At 37.6% G+C, this 24,002-nt stretch overlaps 4 protein-coding genes across 4 annotated transcripts; 1 reads left to right on the top strand and 3 right to left on the bottom strand.

Moving 5' to 3' along the window:
- Positions 1-206: 206 nt before the first annotated feature.
- LOC108412331 (olfactory receptor 52K1-like) lies at positions 207-1,181 on the top strand. The gene has a single exon (XM_017684310.1). The coding sequence runs from the start codon at positions 207-209 to the stop codon at positions 1,179-1,181; it is 975 nt and encodes a 324-aa protein (XP_017539799.1).
- A 7,257-nt stretch (positions 1,182-8,438) lies between these two features.
- LOC108412335 (olfactory receptor 1M1-like) lies at positions 8,439-9,419 on the bottom strand. Its single transcript, XM_017684314.2, has one exon. It carries the CDS (start codon positions 9,417-9,419, stop codon positions 8,439-8,441), a length of 981 nt encoding a protein of 326 aa, XP_017539803.1.
- A 3,185-nt stretch (positions 9,420-12,604) lies between these two features.
- Positions 12,605-13,576, bottom strand: LOC108412328 (olfactory receptor 1M1-like). Its single transcript, XM_017684306.2, has one exon. The coding sequence runs from the start codon at positions 13,574-13,576 to the stop codon at positions 12,605-12,607; it is 972 nt and encodes a 323-aa protein (XP_017539795.2).
- An 8,539-nt stretch (positions 13,577-22,115) lies between these two features.
- On the bottom strand, positions 22,116-23,096 carry LOC108412327 (olfactory receptor 52Z1-like). The gene has a single exon (XM_017684305.2). It carries the CDS (start codon positions 23,094-23,096, stop codon positions 22,116-22,118), a length of 981 nt encoding a protein of 326 aa, XP_017539794.1.
- Between the last annotated feature and the right edge of the window lie 906 nt (positions 23,097-24,002).

The raw sequence follows: 24,002 nt of genomic DNA, 5'->3' as shown, positions 1-24,002 counted from the left end.
CTACAAATAGCTTGTAACATTCATTTTGTGTTGTTCCACTTCATCTCTGTTGAGCATGCTGGGTTGTAAAGAACATTTATATTGGTAAGTTTAATAAAAAACAAAAGCTTAAAAATGTATTGTTAGAGGAACAGACATGTTATACACACCTATGGACTCACCTAAGTTTAAATATTGTTAATTTTCTACTCCAGGCTGTACAGAAGATGAACTTTTCAACTAACGCCAGCAATGGCACAGAAACATTTGATGAGGGATTTTATTTAATTGCATTTAACACTTTGGGCAATAAGAACTACTTGATACTTACATTGGTATTAATCTACTTGATCACTCTGCTATGTAATCTCATCCTGCTGATGGTGTTCCTAATGAACTCCAGCATACAGAACCCCAAGTTCCTTGCTGTCTGTAACCTTGCTGTAGTGGATATTTCGATAAACAGTGTTATCATTCCGCAAATGGTTCCTGTGTTTGTATTCAACCTCAGTCGTATCACTTTTGAAACATGCTTCTCTCAGATGTTCTTTCTGCACTTTTTTGGTGACATGGAATCCTTTTCTCTTGCCCTCTTGGCCTATGATCGCCTGATTGCCATCTGCTTTCCTCTGCGCTACCCTTATATCAACACCAATCTGAGGATGGGTCTCATCATAGCTGGGCTTTGGTTTCTGGTATTTCTGCTTGAAATTTTCCCAGTAACTTTGGCCAGCAATCTCCCCTACTGTAGATCAAGAGTGATCCAGAGTTGTTGCTGTGAGCATGGCCCAGTTTATGTTCTAGCATGTGGAGATACCTCTTTAAACAAGAGACTGGCGACTGCCAAGTCTCTGGTGGTTCTGCTTGGTCCTCTGACGTTCATCATTCTTTCTTACGCTGTTGTGGTCTTTACAGTGTTACAAATTGCATCTGCAACACAACGCTGGAAAGCCTTCCACACCTGCCTTACTCACCTGGTCCTAGTCCTAATTTATTATGTGCCAGTGATCCTGGCTTACATACTGGGGAATATGCGATTGGTGCAATCAAAAGACCTTTATACTGCAATTCTGACAGTATCTGTTACCCTCCCACCCATGCTGAACCCGATCATATATAGCTTAAAGACTGAGGAACTGCGAGATAAAGTACTAAAATTTTTGATGCAGCAAAAAGTGACTCCACAGTTGCAAATTCATTAAGCACATTTGCTACATTTAAGTCTTTTAGTACTGATTGAATTGATTATTGTTTTGATGTAAATTAGAATTGTGTGTCCACAGATTTTGTATAGATGTTACAAAGGAAACTTTCTACTCTACAAAAGCTTTTAAATGTTAAATCTTGAAAAATTCTCAAAAATGTACAGACTGAACATGAACGCTATTAAAAAATGATTATTTAAAGCAAGTATGAAAGTGTAAGGATGCCAGAATTGTACTCCAATGCACATAACATACTATAACAGACTCAGTGAACTGGTTTTAATTTACCCCTTAATATTAGCTTTTGATACTGTCATGTAACATTGATTAAGTAAATGGTGCAACAATATCTTTATTTTTGTAGAGTCCTCATCCTTAGAAAACTACCCACAATTATTTGAAGTTTTTTTAGAGTTCTGTTACATATGTAAAGTAGTGAGAGTCATGTTGTTTTGTTGCTCTGTGATTTACGTATGCAAAGCTTTAGCAATCTCCCTTCTAATGGAATGGTTATGTATAAGTCTGTTTACTCCTCGCATTGCCATGTTATTTTTTATCCAGATTGTATCTCAATAAACTTTGGCTGGATTCCATTTACATTCTGCACTAAAATGCATCCCAAATAAAAATGTTACCAATACTACTTTTCCCACATAACGCGTGTCAAAACATATGTTGTTTCCGTTTTTCCCCATTATGATAAGAGGTCAAGCTTAGCTTGGACAATTTAAGTGGCCTTGGAGTGCATGATAACACTTGGTTTGAAGCTAACTACAGCTATTACATATCCTCCATGTCTCATTGTGTTGTTTGAACCCTCACTTGCTAGTCAGCCCTCAGCAGACGCATTTCCACTTTCTTAAATTTTATTTACATAATGAAACATAAGATCCTCTGACCACCCCCAAATATAGTTCAGATCATAATCTGTTCACAAGTCATCCTGGGACCGTTAAACTTGGCTTTTGTGAAATAGCAAATGTGATCCGATTACTAGAAACTCAGATTAATGAAAAGTGGGAACAGATCCTATGTGACTGATTGATCAGACTACCACTGCTTCAAAGGCCATGTCTAACACAGGGATGCTGAGGGTGTAGTTTTCAGGATTGCAGAGTGGGTACTGCTAAAAATAACAATTAAAAAAAAGATCTGAACTTGAAAATGAATGTAGTGCAGACCTATGTATGCTTGTTTTAGAGTAGAGTGGTATTTGTGTTTATTCATATATTTACAAAATCTGCAGTATACATTGACTGTGTAAGTTAACATTGTCTTTTCATATAATGTACACTTAAGCCATGTGATGAATAAATTACGATCATCTTCATTTCCTCCCATAACTGGTTGCATCTTCCCTACTCAGCCGTTGCTACTTTGATTTCACCCACGTCAATGCTCAATTTATAATGAAGCCTCGTTAATCAGTGACCTCATTACCCATTTTTCTTTTTTCCTCAGGAACTTGTCAAAAACTTTGTGACCTATTGCATGTAAACATGCTCTCACAGGCAACAGTTATCTATCAAAACCCCAAATATCTGTGGCTGTGGTTTATCATTCTGGTTTAATACTCAAAGTACTTGCACTATTCAATACTACAGTTGAATACATTGCTTTGTTTCCTCCTCACCTCTAATTATCACTCCTAAACCTGCTGCTGGCTTTTGGTCAGAAATGAATGAACTCATCCCAACCATCTCATCTCTTTGTTCTGCTGTAATCATGCTTAGAGACTTTAATATCCATGTTGATGCTAAATGTTCTCGCACATCTGAGTTCAGTTCATTTCAGTTGACATTCCAACTCACATTCTTGATTATATTCTTGATTTACAATGTTTGACCTACATAACCCATCATCTCCTGACTGTATGGTTTCCCCCTATAATGACACAATCTCTGGACTGCTTAATGATCTAGCACTTTAAAAGAATAGACTTGTTCCAGGCACTCACTTGTTTCCTTAAGAGTAATGAAGGCCACTAGCTGGCACCAGGAGCCCCTTCACAAAAAAACTGGCCCTACTGTCCACTCACTACTTTACACTGGACCCATCTACAAGTATAAGGATGCGTTAACTGCTGCTCGCTCAAACTATTCCCCCCATTCATGAACAGTGCTGAGTCTAGACTGAAAACACACTGTTAACAAACTCTTCCATCCTCCTGTACCAACATGTCCCAGAACAGCTGAGCAGTGCCATGTTTTTTTTGTTGTTTTATTTTACATACCTTTGAAAACAAAATTAATCAAACATATAGTTTCTTATAGTTTATAGTTTATTAATCAAACATATAGTTTCTTATAGTTTATAGTTTATTAATCAAACATATAGTTTCTTATAGTTTCTTTCCTTCTATCTTCAGTCACTCTTAATTTTCATACTCTGGGCATAAAACTAACTTGTTTCACACATTTTAGACTTAATGATAAGTACAAAGACAGAAATGAAATCGAATTCTTCCTCCTGTGAGTTTGACCCTACGCCCTCCCCTTTACTTATGACATGTGTATCTATAATCCATATTCCAATTGCCATAGTGATAAATGAAGGTCTCTATTCTGGATTTGTTCTTACTGCCCTTAAACTGCAGCAGTTACATTCTTAAGAAACCATATTTGGATTCAACTTCTCTTTCCAATTTTAGACCCATCTCAAACCTTTCAAAGTAACAGAAACAGTGGTTGCTTCAAAATTTCATACCTTTCATAGTGATGATGCACTCTAAGCTTTTTCAGTCTCATTGCGGGAGCAAAACAGCCCTGAGGCAGTTCTCCCGTGGTTAACGATCTCTGGTCTGCTGAAGTTGAGTGGTTCTCTCAGTATTCCATCTCCTTGACTTAAGGGCCACTAATAAAAATAGTATGTTTTGAGAATAAAGTTGTAATATTTTGAGGAAAAGGTCATACAGTATGATAGAGATATTGTAGTATTTTGAAAAAGGACACTATTTAGAATTTTTTTTTTTTAAAAGTCACAGAACTACAAATTAAAGTGACATTTCACAGACAATGAGAATGATGATCAAAATGATTGATCCACAAAGATACAGGAAATGTGTGGAAGTGATCCACTTCTGCAATCAAGACCCCAACGCATTATGGCAGCCCCCTCACAATTATCCCAATTTATCCTCAAAATACTTTTGACTTTTTTCTTGAAATATGTTTTATTATAAAACATTTTTGAAATGTGTTTTAAAACATCTCAAAGACGTTTTAGTGGCTGGCCCTAACTCTTTATTGTCCACATCCGATTTCTCTGTTAGTATTGCTTGTTAATTGGTTTATTCAGCCCTTGAAAATCATATGAATCTACAGATCAAGTCCTTCACTAAGACTGCTTTTTTTTACTTATGTAACATTGCTTTGCCTGTTTCTGACTGATAACGATGCACAAACTTTGGTTCATGCCTTCATTATGTCTCGTTTTGATTTACAGAGAGGCCAATGAAGAGGGGGTTAAGGTAAAGTCTTTACAAAATCTATAATATATTCAGAAACTGAAAGCTAGAGTTCATCTATTCTAGGCTTTCAGCTCATATCACTTCCATTCTCACTCAGCTACAGTGGCTGCCAGTCCTGTCCTGTTTAAAATTCAAAATCTTCTTTCTTACCTTCAAAGCCCTGCATGACCTTGCTCCCCTCTACCTTGGTGAATTCCTGACCACTTACTCTCCATCTTTCCCTTTCAGGTCTTCTTGTAATAACCAACTACTCCACACACCAGATTTTCATTCTTGAGAAGTAGGTCATCCAATAATAATAATAATTATTATTATTGTTGTGGGACCAATTCATGTTATGCATCTGAATAACATTTTTTTTAGTTCATGTTTTCACTATGCACTGTAATCTTCATTATAAATATTTTCAGTATACTTTATTGGGGAACACATATCTGGAATGTACTGCTCACAATCGAGTGCATTCCAAGAGCCATATGTACAGCCATGTTTTCAGAGCTGACGAAATGTGCATTGTTTGTATTTTCAGGTGAGCTGGACCGTATTAACGATGAGAAATACTGATACTAAATTAATGTGTATGCTAAATGAATGAGTTGTATGCTTGGGTTGTAAGTGAATACTGATGAAGCGTAGCAATGAATGTGTTAATGACCTGTTGAGCCTCACAATAGTAGCCTGCGATATTTAAGAGAGACGGGATGGTGCTAGTGAACTAAGAAACTTATCGCTTTGAGGGAAGCCTGAAGTTAAAGTTCTGAATTATTTCAGTTGTATTCAGATACAGAAAAGACAAAAAATAGTGCAGCGAAAGGGTCCTGTACAATTGAGTATATTGCAAGAGTCATGTGTACAGCCGTGTTTTCAGAGCTGACGAAATGTGCATTGTGCTTTCATCTTGTGAAGATCGCTAGTAAACTCTTAAAATTCATGTGCGTATGGAGGCTCTTCATTTCCCACGTAACATCATCATCATAATCATCATCATCAAAGTGAGCCAGATTGCTTTCACTGTTGGACATACTGGGTGTGATATAGGCCAGTTATGAGACCTAAAGGAGCCTAATATGTTTTTCAACCTTAATATCTAACACAATAATGGCCAGTATTATCTCCCACAGTGTGTGTGACTCTGGCTGTAACACTTATTTTCCATGCCACATATCAACAGATTGGTGCTCAGCTCTTTTCCATAATGTTTCTACAGAGAAATCAGGGATTCACAGGTTTGATGTTCAGCTCCATGTGTCTGTTGTCTTTTCTCGCCAAAAAAAATGAATGAATGAATATGTGGCAAATTCTTTTGCATGAAGTCACCATTCACGTAACGTACATACTTATTAAAATGTCAGCATCTTCCAAGAGTTGCCCAAGCAGCGCAAGTGTTGGCCCCATCATCAGGTGATCAGTCCCTGGTGATGCTACAGCCATCTGTGGCCAGGAGTCCAAACAAGTACATTTGGTCTTGCTCCATCTGGATCTCCCCCATCACTCTGAAGTAACAGACATAACAGAACTGGCAGATAGCACTTTCCTCCAAGCATACTCAGCTGCCCAGTGTCTGAAAGAGCTGTTATCCTAAAACTGTGTGAAATCAGGTTCATTCAGTAATGAATTTAGGAAAAGCCAAAGATAAATGGATCAAATTTAGGGCACAAACATACATGATATGGTCTAAAAATAGAATTGAAATCCTTCTACTGTGCAAATTTCATTTGACATTAATTTTTATGCTGATTTTTTCCCTTTTTTAAAATTACTTTTTAATCATTTACCATGTAAGAAGGCTTGTTTGTCAAAATATAAATGTTTGGGGTTCTACCAAACATTTGTATTGTTTGTTCATCTAAAATGTTGCATTCAAACTGAATTAGAAGCACAATATAACTGACAACTATGGTGTTTTTTTTCCCCCCACAGTATATTATTAGACCTAATGAGAGCTGTGGTGTCTTGCATTATTTATTATTAGCACAAGATGGCAGCAGATGACACAAAGAGGCAAAAGATGAAAGTAGCATCATAAAAAATCAGATCATCTTGTTCTACTGCTCACTTCATCAGTTGTGCAGTATAGTAAAAAGGATTAAAAAGACATTTCCACCTGCAACTGTTAACATGAATTATATATTCAGTAAGCATGTAGAGTTGAATTCAAGCTCAAAGAACTGCACCAGTTTCTCACTTTACATTTGGAAAAAGATGTACATTGTAAAAGGTTTATACCCATTTTAAATCCCAGGCTTATTAGGTACTACAGCTAATTATTTCAATAACTACAGGGACATCAGTGCAAACTGGTTGAGCTATTCTTATATAATTATTTAATAAAACTTTAGGCCTGTCGGCAGGTCTTGGCTATGTAGGACCTGTAATATGGTATTCACTCTTTACCAATCTGGATCTCTAATCTATAGTGCACTGAAAGATTTCTTAAATCAACTATTAGTGATTTCACTCCAAAGAACCCCGTTTTGGCACCTTTATTTAGTAAAGTAAAGCACTGTCAGAAACCCAATTTAGTGCTGACTCATAATCGCATTAATATACTATACACAAATTTTACAGAAAGAAAGAAAATGTGATATGGATATCCAGCAGGTGTTTTTGATATGCTGGCAAAACACCGTAAAATAAAGCATGTAATTATTTACAAGATTCCAGGTAACATCAGACTTTGAAGCAAACTCTGCTGGACAACATTCAGGAGCAGAGGCATCAAGCTGGTCAGGACACATTATTATTTTTATTACAACAACAACAACAACAACAACAACTACTACTTCACTTTCATTGTTGTTAATTTGTTACGAACTGGTCCAAGATCAAGCTGTAACAGAGGAAGGGTACATATAGCTAAAATATATGTGAGCAAGAAAAAGAACACAGGCAAACAAATGTAATTCAAAAGAATTTACAAGTGTGTTTACAACAAGCAGACCAGTGCTACAGACCACTGTGAGAACAGTAAGATTACAATCTTAAAAAAACAACAACATAATTTTAATAAATTTTAACCTCTTATTCTCCAGGGGATGTATTTGTCCATCTGAATTTACATGTTGAAATCATAAGGCAAATTATGCATTATATGCTAATTTTATTTATATATATTTTAATGCTGTCCTCAAAATCAACAGAAAATGTGTTTTATGATCACACATACTTACACATGCTTACAATGTACTGCTGAATGTCAAACATCTTAGGTGTTCTTTGTATTATTTTATAAAAATAGATTTTAGAGCAGATCACTGACGAGACACCATCTTTTTATAGTTTATAGCCCAGATTTGTGGAAAAATAGGTCAACTTTCAGGAGAAGAAATAAAAAGTTCAGCTTCTTTTATTGTAAGGGTTTCAAATTTTGAAATATCCATCTACTTGACTGGAAAGAAGAGAGTTACAGCCTCATATGACACTTTTTGAATGTAGCTTTTGTAAATGTAGAAAGACATTTTGGAACCACTGGTGGTCTCTAGGAGTTGAAGAGAACACTTATGCTTTCTTGGCAAAATCACCATCATTCTAGTGCCAGAGGTCAGGCTAAAGTTTTCCATTTCATCAGCCACTATGGTTGACCCTGATAAGCTGGGGCTGTACAACATGGACTAGTTCAGTTTACTACACAGTTCACCTGCACCACTGGAGAGACGGAACATTTAAAATGGAAGGAATTAATGTTCAATTAATTCACTTAGCATTTGGATTAATATCTAGTTGGTCATAAGTTCCATTACATATGTTCAAGCAGGGGAAGTAACTAGATATAGATTTCTATGGTGTTACTTTGATAAAACCTGGGCCCTTAAACTGTATTTCATTTTAAACATTTTAAATAATAGGTCTTTAAATTCCTTTGTGTTTAGCACATAAATAATAGGGTTTAGCATGGGTGGAAGAGCACTTGATAGTGATGTACTGACAATCCTGACATTGGGATGTAAAGAGAATGTTAATGCAGCAATGTATGTACTTAATACAGGAAAGAAACATATTCCTACTACTAAAAGATGAGAGACACAGGTTTTCAGGGCTTTAAGTCGTCCTGCCCATGTTGTTATCTTACTTAATGAAAGCAAAATGCCTATATAAGATACAGTTATGGCAATCAAGGGTACATAGATAAATAGCACTGTACAAATTTTTGCCATAACAGAATTTATGGTGTTGTCATTACAAGCAATTATATAAACTGGCCCATGGTCACAAAAGTAGCTTTTTACCACATTAGTTCTACAAAAAGAAAGTCGAGTGATCAAAGCCACCGTCATGCCAACCAAACCCATACAAAACGACCATACAGCCATTACAGCCACAGACATGAGGGAGTTATTTACAATAGCATGATATCTTAAAGGCAAGCAAATGGCGATAAAGCGATCATACGCCAAGACAACAAGAGTTAAAGCTTGTACGTTGTTGAAGAAAAACACAAAAAACATGTTTGCCAAACAAGCCTCATAGGATATGTACTGTGAATCAAAAAGAAAGGTCTTCATTAGGTTGGGAATCAGGGCATTTGTTTCACCAAAGTCTGCCAAAGCCAAATTAAAGATTCCTATGTATTTAGGAATGTGCAGACTTCGGTCAGTCACTATCATGATAAGTATTAATGAGTTCCCAAACACAGCGATGAAATAGGTAAAAAATAAAAATATAAAGTAATAATTCACATGCGGTATTCCAGAAAATCCGCCGATGTAAAAGTACTCAGGACGCACAAACGACATGTTTTGCAATACATTGGAGTTCACGTTGCTCATAATGGCATTGATTCTGATCCTTTTACTCTTCTCTTCAACCTGGAATGAAACACACACACACACACACACACACACACACACACACACACACACACATAAACAAAAAAAGAGCAAAACACAAAACATACATATTTAGCTTTGTTGTTCTGTTCTGTTGTGCTGTTCAGCTTAGTTATTAATTAATATCTTATTAAACAAAAAAAATATCGATTTGAAATGGTTCAGATTACCTTATTAAATTAAACACAGGCATATGCTAAGACATGGAATATTTAAACAGTGCTTCAAAGAACAGAATTATAGAGTGTTAATCAGCTTTTTACTGTGGACCTGTAAAAGACTGAGGAACTCAAATAGCAGCGTTTTATATAGAGAGATACCAAACCACATTTGATGTGAAGGGTTATGCAATCAGGTGATGCACTTTTTTTAGTAACCCACATGGCTTGTGTTGAGTGACTGCTTTCATCTGTGCACAGGGCACCAGTGGCGAATTTGCCAATCCTGGTGTTCTCTGGCAAATGCCAAGCTTCCTGCTCGGTGTTGGGCTGTGAGCACAACCCCCATCTGTGGAGGTCGGGCCCTCATACCATCCTCATGGAGTCGGATTCTAACCGTTTGTGCAGACACATTCACATTTGTGGCCTGCTGGAGGTCATTTTGCAGGGCTCTGGCAGTGCTCCTCCTGTTCCTCCTTGCACAAAGGCGGAGGTAATGGTTCTGCTGCTGGGTTGTTGCCCTCCTACGGCCTCCTCCATGTCTCCTGGTGTACTGGCCTGTCTTCTGGTAGTGCCTCAAGCCTCTGGACACTACGCTGACAGACACAGCAAACCTTCTTGCCCCAGCTCACATTGATGTGCCATCCTGGATGAGCTGCACTACCTGAGCCACTTGTGTGGGTTGTAGAGTCCGTCTCATGTTACCACAAGTGTGAAAGCACCACCAACATTCAAAAGTGACCAAAACATACCCTGTATGTCCAGGAGCACCTGGTCATGCACCATTCTGGGCAGCTGTCCAGCTCTCACAGGGGCCATCTCCCTCCTCCATGATAAGCATGTAAAAATGCCAGTGATAGCCTTCAAAGTTTGAGTTAGATCCTCCCAATTATGGCCTTTCACATTGCCTCGTAATCCATCTCAGTATCAGGACGTAGGCTTAGGGCAGGCAGCTAGGCCTGTGAGGAGAGGTTGGAGGCAGAGCGTCAACTCTAACTTTGTCCAACCACATGCTGTGGCAGTTCCTTCAGACATATCCAGGAAGTTCCCTGGATCATTTGTACCATGAACAAAACTAAAACTGTATTCTGTAATGAGTACAGGAAATGCCAAGCTCTGAGATTTAAATGAGCTAAATAGCATACTTCCATAATGGAATAATAAAAGCTACATGGATCAAAATAAAAGGAACAGTAGTATGATCCAGCCTGACAGTATAACTAAAAAAGAAAGTGTTATTTGCTCAAATACTTCTGCTGCAAATGTTCTGCACACACTGAAACTAGTTTTATTTGCTTATTTTATTTTAGATTAATATCCTCTTCATTTTATCGCAATTAGAAATTGTGGTCTTCCCATGTAACGAAGCCTATTTGTACCTGCACCCATTTCATTTAGCAATATTGCATTAAAATGAATCTGAAGCACTATAGAACAACCAAACCACAGCATTGGTTTTCATAATTTTAGACTGTATAGAGCTGCACTGTCTTTGATTATTAACCCAAATTGACAGGTGATTGCATAAGGAGTCAAATAATCTTGTCTTGCAATTCACTTCATCAGTTGTGCATATAGTAAAAGGATTAGCGAGGTAAAAAGACGAATGAGATTCAGTGTACATACAAAGAGCTGATTTTTGCAATATTTTGTCATTTTTTGTTTATCACATGTTCTTCAAATGTAAATGCAATGTGATTTTATACCAATGTAATGGCTGTCTACCTTCACATTTTGTTTCTCACATGACTCGTTTGTCAAAACAGTTCTTTGAAGAACCACCCATTAAAATGTTTAGGCAGCCAAAAGTGGAACATTTTTGGAGGCCTTAATTGTATGCATATAAGGCACAGACAGAGTCAATGTGAGTGCTGATAAATACACTTAGACAACACACCTTTCCTCTGTCAGTGTCTAAATCATTTTATGGTAAGATAACATAGCAACATAACCACTGAACCAAGTCTAGAGAGCAGCAGAATTTAACATCATTTTCCCCTTAGAGTTTCACTTCAATGTTATTTTCTTAACATGTGCCACATATTCTCCTACCTCTTCCAGACAACTCAGCTGAATGTTCTTTGTTTTTTTGCAGAGAAAATCCGGTCATTTAACTTACTGCATAACGGAAATCACATGTGCTACAGAGAAAACAATAAGCTGTAATATGGCACTTACACTTTATTATATCAGCTAAGGAATTCCAAGTCCTTCTAATCTACTTGCTTAAGGTAACTCACTCTGAGCCCCTAAACCAGACCTCACAGTCTTCAGAAGCATGTAAATGTACATATTTACACTTTACATCTAGATTTGGGGCATTTGGCAGATGCCCTTATCCAGAGCAACTTGGAAGGCTAAGATAGTGTTAGAAGTCTTACCCAAGGACTCTTAGTGTAGTGTACCCAGGCAAGGATTGAACCCCAGTCTACAACACATAAGGCAACGTTGTTACCCACTACATGGTACCAGCCACGTTATTAGACTTTATAGAGTGTACTGTATACATATTACTTTGTCGTTACAAAATCTTTATTTTATTTACAAAGTATTTATAAAGTCTTGAAAGTTTTTCCAATATTTCAGTAATGAAGCTTGAATTTCAGAGGAAAATGGTAATTTTACAGAACACTGTCCTGTTGCCTGGGCAAACCCATTTCATCATTCTTCTGCCAGCAGCCAGTGTTCTATTCCCTTGAGCAGTAGGATTAACCCTGATAATCTGAATCTGTACAACAGACTAAATGAGTGAGTATAGTACACAGTTCATCTTTAGCACTAGGAAGACAAGTTTATTTAAGAAGAAAAATGTTGTTAACCTATTTATTCAGCATTCTGGCTAAATATCTAGGCCATCAACACTGCCATACATGCTTAAAACAGGGGAAACTTGAAATTGCAGTCATTTAGCAGTGACTTGGTCAAGAATGTTACTTTGTTTTACTTAGTCAAAACCTTATGCTGAATTTACTTATCGGCCCTTATGCTGAATCTCTTTTTGAGCATTTTAAATAATAAGTCTTTAAATTCCTTTGTGTTTAATACATACATGATGGGATTTAGCATGGGTGGAAGGGCACTTGATAGTGATGTACTGACAATCCTAGCATTAGGATGAAGAGAAAAGGTTAAGGCAGCAATGTATGTACTTAATACAGGGAGGAAACATATTCCTACTACCAACAGATGAGAGACACAAGTTTTAAGCGCTTTAAACCGTCCTGCCCACGTTGTAATCTTGCTTAATGAAAGCAAAATGCCTAAATATGATATAGTTATAGCAATCAAGGGTACATAGACAAATAGCACTGTACAAATTTTTGCCATAACAGAATTTATGGTGTTGTCATTACAAGCAATTGTATAAACTGGCCCATAGTCACAAAAGTAGCTTTTAATCACATGTGTTTTACAGAAGGAAAGTCGAGTGATCAGAACTACTGTTGAGCCAACCAAAGCAGTGCAAAATGTCCATATTGCCATTAAAGCTGTAGTCATGAGGGAGTTATTGACAATGGCATGGTATCTCAAGGGCAAGCGTATAGCAATAAAGCGATCATATGCCAGGACAACAAGAGTTAAAGCTTGTACGTTGTTGAAGAAGAAAACAAAAAACATGTTTGCTAAACAAGCGTTGTAGGATATGTACTGTGAATCAAAAAGAAAGGTCTTCATTAGGTTGGGAATCAGGGCATTTGTTTCACCAAAGTCTGCCAAAGCTAAATTAAAGATTCCTATGTATTTAGGAATGTGCAGACTTCGGTCAGTCACTATCATGATAAGTACTAATGAGTTCCCAAACACAGCAATGATATAAGTAAAAAACAAAAAAATGAAGTAATAGTTGGTGAATGGTATTCCAGAAAATCCACTGATGTAAAAATACTCAGGGCGCACAAACGACATGTTTTGCAATAAACTAGAGTTCAGGGTGCTCATAATGGTGTTGTGATCCTTCTGCTGTCTCTCTCTTCAACCTGGAATGAAATACACAAAGTAAGCAATATACAAACACATACACATTCAGTTACATCTTTGTATTTTGTCATGCTGTTCAGTAAAAAGTTAACATTTACCAACATATCATTGCTGTCAGAAGAAAACCTTGTATCTCCATTTTTGCCATTTTTCAGTTACGTGTTATTCTTTACATTGACTGTAAATTTTATGATGAATGGCCTAAAAGAAATGACCCAAAATGACTTGAAAAAAGTCTGGTTCCATTGAAAGTAAAGTAGGTTTATTCCTTCTCCTGTAAAGTTACTATTTTGGAAATACAAGGTTTTCTTCCAACAACAGCGATTTATGATTTAGTATATTTACAAACTTTTTTAACTTCCTTTATTAAAATATATGCATATTGCAGAAAATATTTGAACAAAGCTTAAGAGCCAGAATCATACAGTGTTAAGTTTCTTTTTACTGTAACTGAACTGTAAACACTGAAGAACTCAAACAGCAATTTATATATACAGACATCAGACCATGTCTCATGGGAGAGGTTACACAATCCAGTGTGTGTTTTTTTTTTTTTTTTTTTTGCAAGGTGATCACTGTGTGCCTTGCTTTCCTCCACTCCAGCAACTTGCACTGTAAACTTAAATTAAGTGGCAATGCTCTTTTGCTTTTTACTACTTACTTTGAATTAGTTAGGTTGTTCTGAATGAAGTCTTGTGTAATGTATTGGCACCCAGTAAAACAAGTCCATTACACTAAAATAACTTTGTTGAAATGTAACAAATAGCTTAGACAAAATTAGAAATTACCCAATTTCTGAAGACTAATAGCTTAAAGCATATTTGCCATTATCTTAGTATTCATGGTTCCAGGCTCAACTGGTAAACCTGAACACAAAACATCAATCATGGTTAGAATACACATTTAACATGAGAGTATGCTATGACAATTAAAAAAAAAAACACACACACAATACTGCTAAGAATGCTGGGAAGCTTTTAGGATTTATCCAAATCAACTGATCTTAATTAACTTACTTTAGTCACTAAGGATTATACAAGAAAGTGTTATTAGAATTTATGATTTTAATAAATGATTGAAATAATCCAAAAGCAAAATTAATTTCCAGTTTTGCACTACACTGTGCCATACAGGACAAATTGTTTTTGCATGGGAATTTCCTAATAACTGGGTTTAAAAAAAAAAAAAAAAGCACTTGGGAACCTTCAAGGCCTTTGGCCTGATTATATTCACTTGCTTCCTGTTTCCCTGACCACTAACCTGAGAAACACTCCTGCTTCATTAGAGTAACTATAAGGCCATGATTGTTGTCTTAATTGTGTATGCAGTAGTTTATAAAAGGTGTTGAGGTTTTCAGTGTGGTATGCAAAACCGGTTACAAATGTTGTTGAAACGTTTATATCGCTGCTGTCGGAAGAAAACCTCGCATCTCCATTTTTATTGTTTTTCAGTTTTCATAATTTGAAAAAGCCAGTCTACATTGTGCATAAATTTCATGATGATTGGACCAAAAGAAACAGCCCTAAAATGACTTGGGAAAACATCTGGTTCCATTGACTTTCATTAAAAGCAAAGTGCGTTTTTCCTTTTCCTGTAAAGTTATCATTTTGGAGATACAAGGTTTTCTTCCGACAGCAGCGATATGCTCCAGCTCATATGGTGCGGATATTACCTTTGTATACTCTCTATCAAAGTCTGTGAGGCCTAGATGCTACAGTATCTTCATTTTAGGGAGGGAGGATGTTTTTATTCCTCTCTTTGCTCCTCGTTATTGGTTACGTTAAGGAGTTAGGTTAAATTTGATGCATTTTCTTTTTGTTGGTTTAGTTAGTTGTTGAATTTACTTAGCCTTGTTATGTTTGTTTCCTCCTACCTTCCCTTCTTAAGCCATTTTGGTTCAGTTCTCATCTACAAAGAGTTACAACTTTAATAAATCATAATCATTGTGAAGCTGGTTGAGTGCTTGGTCAAGGGACTCAGAAAGGCCTCTCTCCCACCCTCTCTCTCATTATGCCCCAAGTACATAGTACACCAGAAGAAGACTGGCTTTCTCAGAAGTCAAGAAAGAAATTATTAACTAAAGAGACTTTCCACACAGAAGCAGAACCAAAACTGAACATAAGTTTTTTGTTAAATAAGAAACAGGGAGCAGAGAAGGAAATCTTGAGAACAGGCTGCAGAAACTTGAAAAGTGAGGGGGAGTGCAAAACTCTCAGCCCTCTTACCCAAATTACCAGCCGTTTCTGATGACTCACAATGAGACAAGGACACAGCAGGGTGTAGCTCCTTCTCTGCACTTATGAAGCCGTCTGCCCAGGTGTAGGACATTGGGCATGATAGGACCTGGGAGGTGTGCATTATCTCCCTCTGGTGGCTGTGAGCGCTGCAGCCCTGGAGGCAGGTGCAAATGTTTTCAAGGTAAAATCTATTTTCTGCCCACATCTTGGAAAGACAGACAGCAGTGTTACTGACTTATGCAGAGCATCTGCTTCTCAGTCATAATCTGATGACTTTGGCGCAGGTACTGCTGTTGATTGCCTCCAGACTGAGAATAGACCAGATGTGGAAGGAGTAAAGTTTAAGACAGCATTCTTTTTTTTTTTTAATACTCCAATGTCTCTCAGCCAGGTTTGCCACCTTCTGTAGTACATGACTTTTTTAACATCTTTGAGGGTGTTTTGTCCTATGATGTTGCACTGTATCTTAAGAATTTTATGAATAAAAAGGCATGGTTCACTTACTTCACTCTGAATCAGCTCAGTAAACAGTTCAAATACTGTACCTCAGATGTTTCTACTAGGCCATGTGGGGTCAAGCAGCTAAGCGCTCAGGACAGGCTATACAGATTTGAACTTTTCTAAGGCTGCTGCCACTCATAGTGGTTGGTTAGTGTAGTGGATAACACCTCTGCCTTCTATGCTGTAGACTGGGGTTCAATCCCCTGCTTGGGCAAGCATCCTACACTGTACCTATAAGAGTCCTATTAGGAGTCCCCAAGACTCCTAACACCACCTTTGCCTACCTGTGTAAAATGATCAAATTGTAAGTCGCTCTGGATAAGAGCGTCAGTCAAAATGCCGTAAATGTAAATAATTGGTGATGACTTGGCAGCCATTTTTGCAGCATTGCCAGACACTTATTTCCAGCCATACAATAACAAGCTCCTCACTCTTTGAATGGGGAGACCAAAATACTTGAAACTGAAGGTCAAATTACTTTTCAAAAATATGTTTAAAATCACCAGTTCAATTCTGACAAATTAACTCATAGTTTGTAGTATTTGGCCCCTTGATCAGATCGACAGTGCCCATTGAAAGTAGCACAGTAATTTCAAGAGATGTGCAAGAAATGTAAAGAACTTGAAAAACCACAAACATTCTCTCTCTGAAAGACAACAGATGTATTAGGCCTATCTTTTAGCAAGACCAATCGGTCTTACAAGTTAAAGGTGTTTTTCTTTATGAAGCTGCTCAGTGAATAGACTCACTTCATCTCAGAGGAGGTAAAGTTTCTTATGAAGTGCACCTACTACTCCCACTATAAAGAGATAAACAATGGAACAAATCTGCTATTCCTGATGGAAGAGTGGCCTTTTTTATTCCAGGAGATTGGCGCGGCAGTCCATGCCCAAGAGCTTACTTGGGTGTCATTAACACAGACTTCCCTCACCTGTATAGAAAAAAGGGAGAAGCTTCTGGACTTCACAAGAACAATTTATGCAGACTAGAGCAAATGAGTTTTGCAGCCTGTTGCAAAGCTGAAAATTCTGAGAGGACAGTTGAAGGGCCGCTGAGAAGTCAAGGATACGATGCGCCATCTTCTCTCTTATTTTGAGGAGAATGAGAAAAACTTCTTCCACTATATGAAGAAGTACAAGTGGAAGATTTGCTGTGACACCATGCATCATTGTGTGTGGTAAGCTGATATTCAGTTTTACTGAAGAGGCCTAAGCTAATTTAAGAAAATTTTACATGAAATGCATTGTCATGCTATGAAGTTCTAGGTGTGGTTTGTCCCCACCCATGGTGGATGAAGTACACAAATCATGTACTTGAGTTAAAGTAGAGATAAAGTAGAAAATTACTCCGTAAAAGTAGAAGTCCTCCTTTTTGACCTCCACTTGAGTAAAAATACAAAAGTATTTGCCTTCAAATGTACTTAAGTATCAAAAGTAAAAGTACTAAAAGCTTAATTATGATTCTGTCTTTTTATCCTTTTTGTAACAAGACTTTTGCTTCATTAACTCATTTTTTTAGGTGAAAATATTCTAATGTCACTCTTGGTGAAACAATCTTTTAATAGAATATCATTAAGGGTGAGGTCTATTAAAATTATCATAAGCATAAACCCTGAAGTTAAATAATTTCCATTAGGTAGAACCGAGTTGCTATGAAATAACTTTTTGCAAACAAGCAAAGTTTCAGTTCAAGATTTATTTGCAACTAAGTTACAAATTTATTTTAATAAAAACTTGCTTTAAACTTTTTCCTTTACTATATTGCATCTGCAGGTCTATGTTCACAAACATAAACTAGCAAAAACAAATTTACTATAAAATGAAAGTGTTTATATAAATTCAGAACAGCCAGTCACGACTGCATATGTGTACATATTTCTATTCTAGGCAATGGTGGCAAGGAAAAACTCCCTCAGACTGGAGGAAGAAACCTTGGGAGGAACCAAGACTCACAAGGGGAGACGCATCCTCTTCGTGTCAAACAGTGTTTACAATTTAATAAGCTAACTACCAAATAAAAGCTAAGAGGATCTCCGTTTGAAGTCTAGATTGTAAAGCTTTAGAAATTGCACTGGTAGAGGCAGTCTCTGACTGAGGCAGTCTCTGACTAAGTCTTTATTAAAAGTTGGAGTGAGCTGACACAGTCTCATCCTATCTCAATGCTGGTACATCTGGATGGCATAGTGATGTAATTGAAGATGTTGCAGTTGGCACTAATGAACAGGAGAGCGGGTTGGTGATAGGTGAGGAGGAGGCCATGATGGTCAGTCTTCCAAAGGTGTTCAGCAGGACAGGATGGCAGTCTTTATCTCAGGAATGTAAAGAGACAAAATTAGTTCTGCTCAGAAGTATGACTGTAGGAAATATGAGGAATTTTTTTTTTTCCAGAGTGTGGCTGACGACTCCGGCAGATCTAACTATAACAGCATAGACTAAAAGGAGAGAACCAGAAGGAAACATAGATATGAGAGTACCCTGAGACACTGGGATTCCCCAGCTCCACCGTCAACAAACCTGTGTGATAGTGTGAAGTGGTGGGACAACAGCACCAACATCTCAGTTTACCATAAGCCCCTGTGTCCATAAACCCCTGGATCTCCTGCCTTTATCTAAAGGGGAAGGCTAATTATCAAAAGCTAAACTAAACAAGTATGTTTTCAGTCTAGACTTAAAGGTTGAGAATATGTCAGACTCCCGGACATTAACTGGGAGATTATTCCACAATTTGGGGGCTTTGTAAGAAAAATCTCTACCCCCATTGAAGTCTTCTTAATTTTAGAAACCAGTAGAAAACCAGCATCCTGTGATCTGAGTAAACATAGCGGTTCATACTGGGGAAATAAGACAAAGGTACTCCGGTCCGAGACCATTCAGGGCTTTATACGTCAATAATACATATATAATAATAATACATAATATACGTCAGGGCTTTCTCTCTGGCTCTCAATGAAGGCGGTCACACTTTCTCCCTCTCCTCTCCCTTATCTCTCCTGCTTTCCTTCTCCAGTCTTGTCTAGTCTACTGTCTTTACTTGAGAGACTCTCTCCACGCTGCTCTTCAAACTAAGAAAAATGGATATGATCAAATGGTGTCAATTGCATTGAGAGACCATCTTCTCGATGAGAAGTCTGGGTATGGGGGAACCAGCCTGTCCTGCCAGAACGTTTGCAGCTGGCTATACAATGGATGCGTGGGAGAGGTGGCGAGTCATGTGCCTGGCGGCTCTTTCCGTGGAGGATACTGAGGACATCTACCTATTCGGAACCATGATTACAGGTGTTTTGCTGATTGGTTTAGGCATTGCCCTGGTTTATCACGAGAATTGGAAAATGAGGACAACTGTCCACGGCCCCTTAAAGCTGCCCAACATGATTGACGTGGTGGGCAAAGCTGTCAGCACTCAGACTGTAACCACAAATCGCAACACGGAAACATCATGGAGAACCTGGCGGCTTTGCAAAGGAATATGGATCGATTGAGATACCTGATGGACAAAACAGACTAGGTGAGTTGTCATGAAAATGCGACTACTGGCCTGAAGGCCAAAACATTCCTGTAATCTGCTTTTGGCTCACTGTATCGGCACTGACCTTGGCCGAGGCCACTGCCGGAACAACAAATTCCTCCAGAAGAACACTGCAGCAAGACGCTCTTTTTATCCCTTCCCCTACTCCCCCAAACATCTGCTGATTGTTGACTGCCCGGGACCCATTCAAGGTTGTCTCCATGGCAGTTTGCTGTGTTATCGCTATGACACCCAGTGGACTGAGGTACCTAGACTGGGATGCCAGGCAATGCACCCCCTAATCCCCCCCACCTTCGCCGCTTCTACCCCCTTGGTGTGGCGTGACGGGTCTGTGATCAGCGCCGAATATGGCTGCAGAACCGGAGGGATGCTTGCTGTGCTGGGTTTGTTTTCACAACCTCTCCTCCCGTTGCAAGTCTTGGACTCTGAGGATGCTGAGGAGTTTTTTTATCTGATCTCAGACTGTATTCCCTTAGGAACATAGTCTGGGGGTGTTTTTTTATCTCCTCCCTTTCCTCATGTATTCAGTATTCTGTATTTTTTCCTCATTCCTGTCTTCCCGTCCTGTCACCCCCCGTTTGTTATATTGTATGTGCTCAGACGGGTTGATGGCCAATTTCGCTGGTACTTGTGACTAGTGACAATAGAGGTTTCATCATCATCAATAAAAGAATTTTATAGTCGATACGGAATTCGACAGGAAGCCAGTGTAACACTGATAAAACTGGGCTGATGTGATCAAATTTTCTGGTTTTAGTTAGTACTCTAGCTGCAGCATTCTGAACTATCCATCCATCCATCCACGCTTGTCCATCAGGGTCGCTTGTCCATCAGGGTCGCGGGGGGTGCTGGAGCCTATCCCAGCAGTCTTCGGGCAGAAGGCAGGATACACCCTGGACAGTTCGCCAGTCCATCGCAGGGCCATACTGAACTAATTGAAGTTTATTTAGATTCCTGCTGGAGCATCCTGACAACAATGCATTATAGTAGTCTAGCATTGAAGTTATAAAGGCATGTACCAATTTTTCAGCATCATGTAGGGATAACGTATTTCTTAACTTTGAAATGATTCAGAGGTAAAGAAACACTGTCCTTGTAATATTACCTATGTGTTGATTAAACATCAGATCTGAATCAATTGTCACACCAAGATTTTTAGCTACTGAACTGGGTATTACAGAGAAGTCAGCAAGATTTGACATTAAATCTGTGATCTATTTACACAAAGTTAGGTTAGTTACATTATTTATGTTGGAACAGTGATTATGTGACTGCTACCTTTTTATATGGAGTTCCTCAAGAGTCAGTCCTTGAACCTATCCTATTTTTTGTATATGCTGCCTTTTGTTCACTGGCTCAACAGTTCCAACAGTACCTATTATCATTGATATGGTGAACACATGCAACATCCTTCATGACTTTCTACCTTTTATCACCAATTTCTACCTTAACTCGGACAAAACAGAGGTCCTTATGATTGACCCTGACTGCTTTCCTTATAAGGTTACTCATTATGCTAGGAACAGCTAAACCTCCTCCAACAATCAATCTTAAGAATAAAACTTACCTGCATCTTCCTAGCACCAGAAACCAGTGTACAGTTTTCATTTTTTATCGGCCAACATGATGGACTCTGATAATTGAAAGCTGTAGAACATGGACTAGATCAGTGTAGTACATAGTTCTTTAGCAGCAGCACTGGAGAGACACAAAGTTTAGTACTTTTATATGTTCTTTATTAATCACTGTGCTTAATAATCCAGCCCTTCATTAACTCAACCAAATATTTTGAGCAGGGGAAATACTAAACACTATTATTATGATATTGAAATGTATTAAAATATTAAGATAAGATAAGATAATCCTTTATTAGTCCCACAGTGGGGAAATTCACAGCATTACAGCAGCAGAAGAGTAGAAGTTAGAGGCACTCAGTAATAGAAACAGGAAACAGTATAAACATTATAAACATTATAAATAATAAAAATTAAAGTTAAATCTCTAGACTATTTACAACAAAATAAGAATAATAATAAAATAAGAGTTGCAAAAAAATCTGTATTGCACTTATGAACATATTGTACAATGAAAAATATTTGCATTCTGAATGTGTGTATATTGTGTGTGTATATATTGTATGTGTGTATGGTCTACTGGGAGCAGTGCTGGTTGAACAGTCTCACAGCAGCAGGAAGGAAGGACCTGCAATAGCGCTCCTTCACATCTTAAACTCTATGTCACTTTGCTAAAACCCTGGCCCTGGACCCTGCTCTTTTTTTGAGCATTTTGAGTATGAAGTCTTTAAATTCTTTTGTGTTTAGAACATAAATGATAGGATTTAACATGGGTGGAATGGCCAGCGAAAGTGATGTATTTATTATTCTAGCATTGGGATGAATAGTAAAAAACAGTGTAGCGATGTTGGTACTTATTGAAGGAAGGAAAAATACTCCTACTACTAACAGATGAGAGACACAAGTCTTCAGTGCTTTAAGCCGTCCTGCCCATGTTGTAATCCTACATAATGCAAGCAAAATACCTAAATATGATACAACTATGGCAATCAAAGGTGCATAGAGGAATAACACAGTACAAAGTTTTCCCATAACTGAATTTATGGTGTTGTCATTACAAGCTATTGTATAAATTGGCCCATGGTCACAAAAATAGCTTTTTACTACATTTGATTTACAGAGAGAAAGTCGAGTGATCAAAGCCACTGTTGTACCAACCAAAGCAGTGCAAAATGACCATGATATAAATAAAGCCACTGACATTATGGAGTTATTTACAATGGCATGATATCTTAAGGGCAAGCAAATGGCAATAAAGCGATCATACGCCAGGACAACAAGAGTTAAGGCTTGTACATTACTGAAGAAAAAAACAAAAAACATGTTTGCCAAACAAGCCTCATAGGATATGTACTGTGAATCAAAAAGAAAGGTCTTCATTAGGTTTGGAATCAGTGCATTTGTTTCACCAAAATCAGCCAAAGCTAACCAAAAGATTCCTATGTATTTAGGAATGTGTAGACTTCGATCAGTCAGTATAATAAAAATTACAAATGAGTTCCCAAAAACAGCAATGATATAAGTGAAAAACAAGAAAATGAAGTAATATTTGGTGAATGGTATTCCAGAAAATCCACTGATGTAGAAGTACTCAGGGCGCACAAACGACATGTTTTGCAATAAATTGGAGTTCAAGTTGCTCATAATAGCATTGATTCTGATTGTTCTGCTCTTCTCTTCAACCTGGAGTGAAATGCCCAAAAAGGTAAGCAATACACAAAACATGCACTCATATGAAGTTTTGTTGTTCTTTTGTGTTGTTCAGTATAAAGTTATCATTTATTTAAATCTTAATCAAATTAAAAATGTATTAACTCATTTTGCTTTCTTAATAAAATAGTATATGCATATGCCAGCACACAGAGTATTTGAACAATGCTAAAGGGTCAAAATGAAACTGCTTTTTACTCTGAATCTGTAAGCACTGAGGAGCTCAAATGACAGTGTTTAATTTATAAAGACATCAGACCATGTTTTGTCATGTGAGAATGTGGGAGGGCATGCAATTCAGTGACTTTTTTCCTCTCAGACAATCAGATTCAGATTCCTTTATTGATCCTAGGGAGAAATTGCAGTTGTTACAGTTGCAGCCATTTATGTAAAAATGAACACTTTACTAATAATTTAAGACATTATAGAGAATTTACAGTATGTACACCAGACTTAAGTACTTAAGAATATAGGAAGGTGGCGGTGATTGTGATAGTAATGTGAAACATCAGGTATAAAGCAATTACAATTATTTAAATTATTTAAATTAAGTTAGTGATTATTTAAATTATTTAAATAATAATTTAAAAATTCAAATAAGAAATGTGTACTGAACAGTATTCAGCTATGTACATTCTTATATCATTTTCATCATGTTTGTTAAATCAGAAGAAAATGACAGAACATATAGTTATATAGTGAACATTTTAACCTGCTGCAGGAGTCCATCATCATCATGCCCATCACGGTGTGGGGTAGCTCAGCTGATGCATGCAGAAGCCTCCATGTGGCGCATCCAGGGCAATGCTGATGACAGGAGCTGTACTACAGCCAATTCTG

This window comes from Pygocentrus nattereri, chromosome 17, assembly GCF_015220715.1.
Source record: "Pygocentrus nattereri isolate fPygNat1 chromosome 17, fPygNat1.pri, whole genome shotgun sequence".
NCBI classification, from domain to species: domain Eukaryota; kingdom Metazoa; phylum Chordata; class Actinopteri; order Characiformes; family Serrasalmidae; genus Pygocentrus; species Pygocentrus nattereri.
The sequence above is the reverse complement of the archived record's forward strand: the minus strand, read 5'-3'. Positions and strand labels throughout refer to the sequence as shown.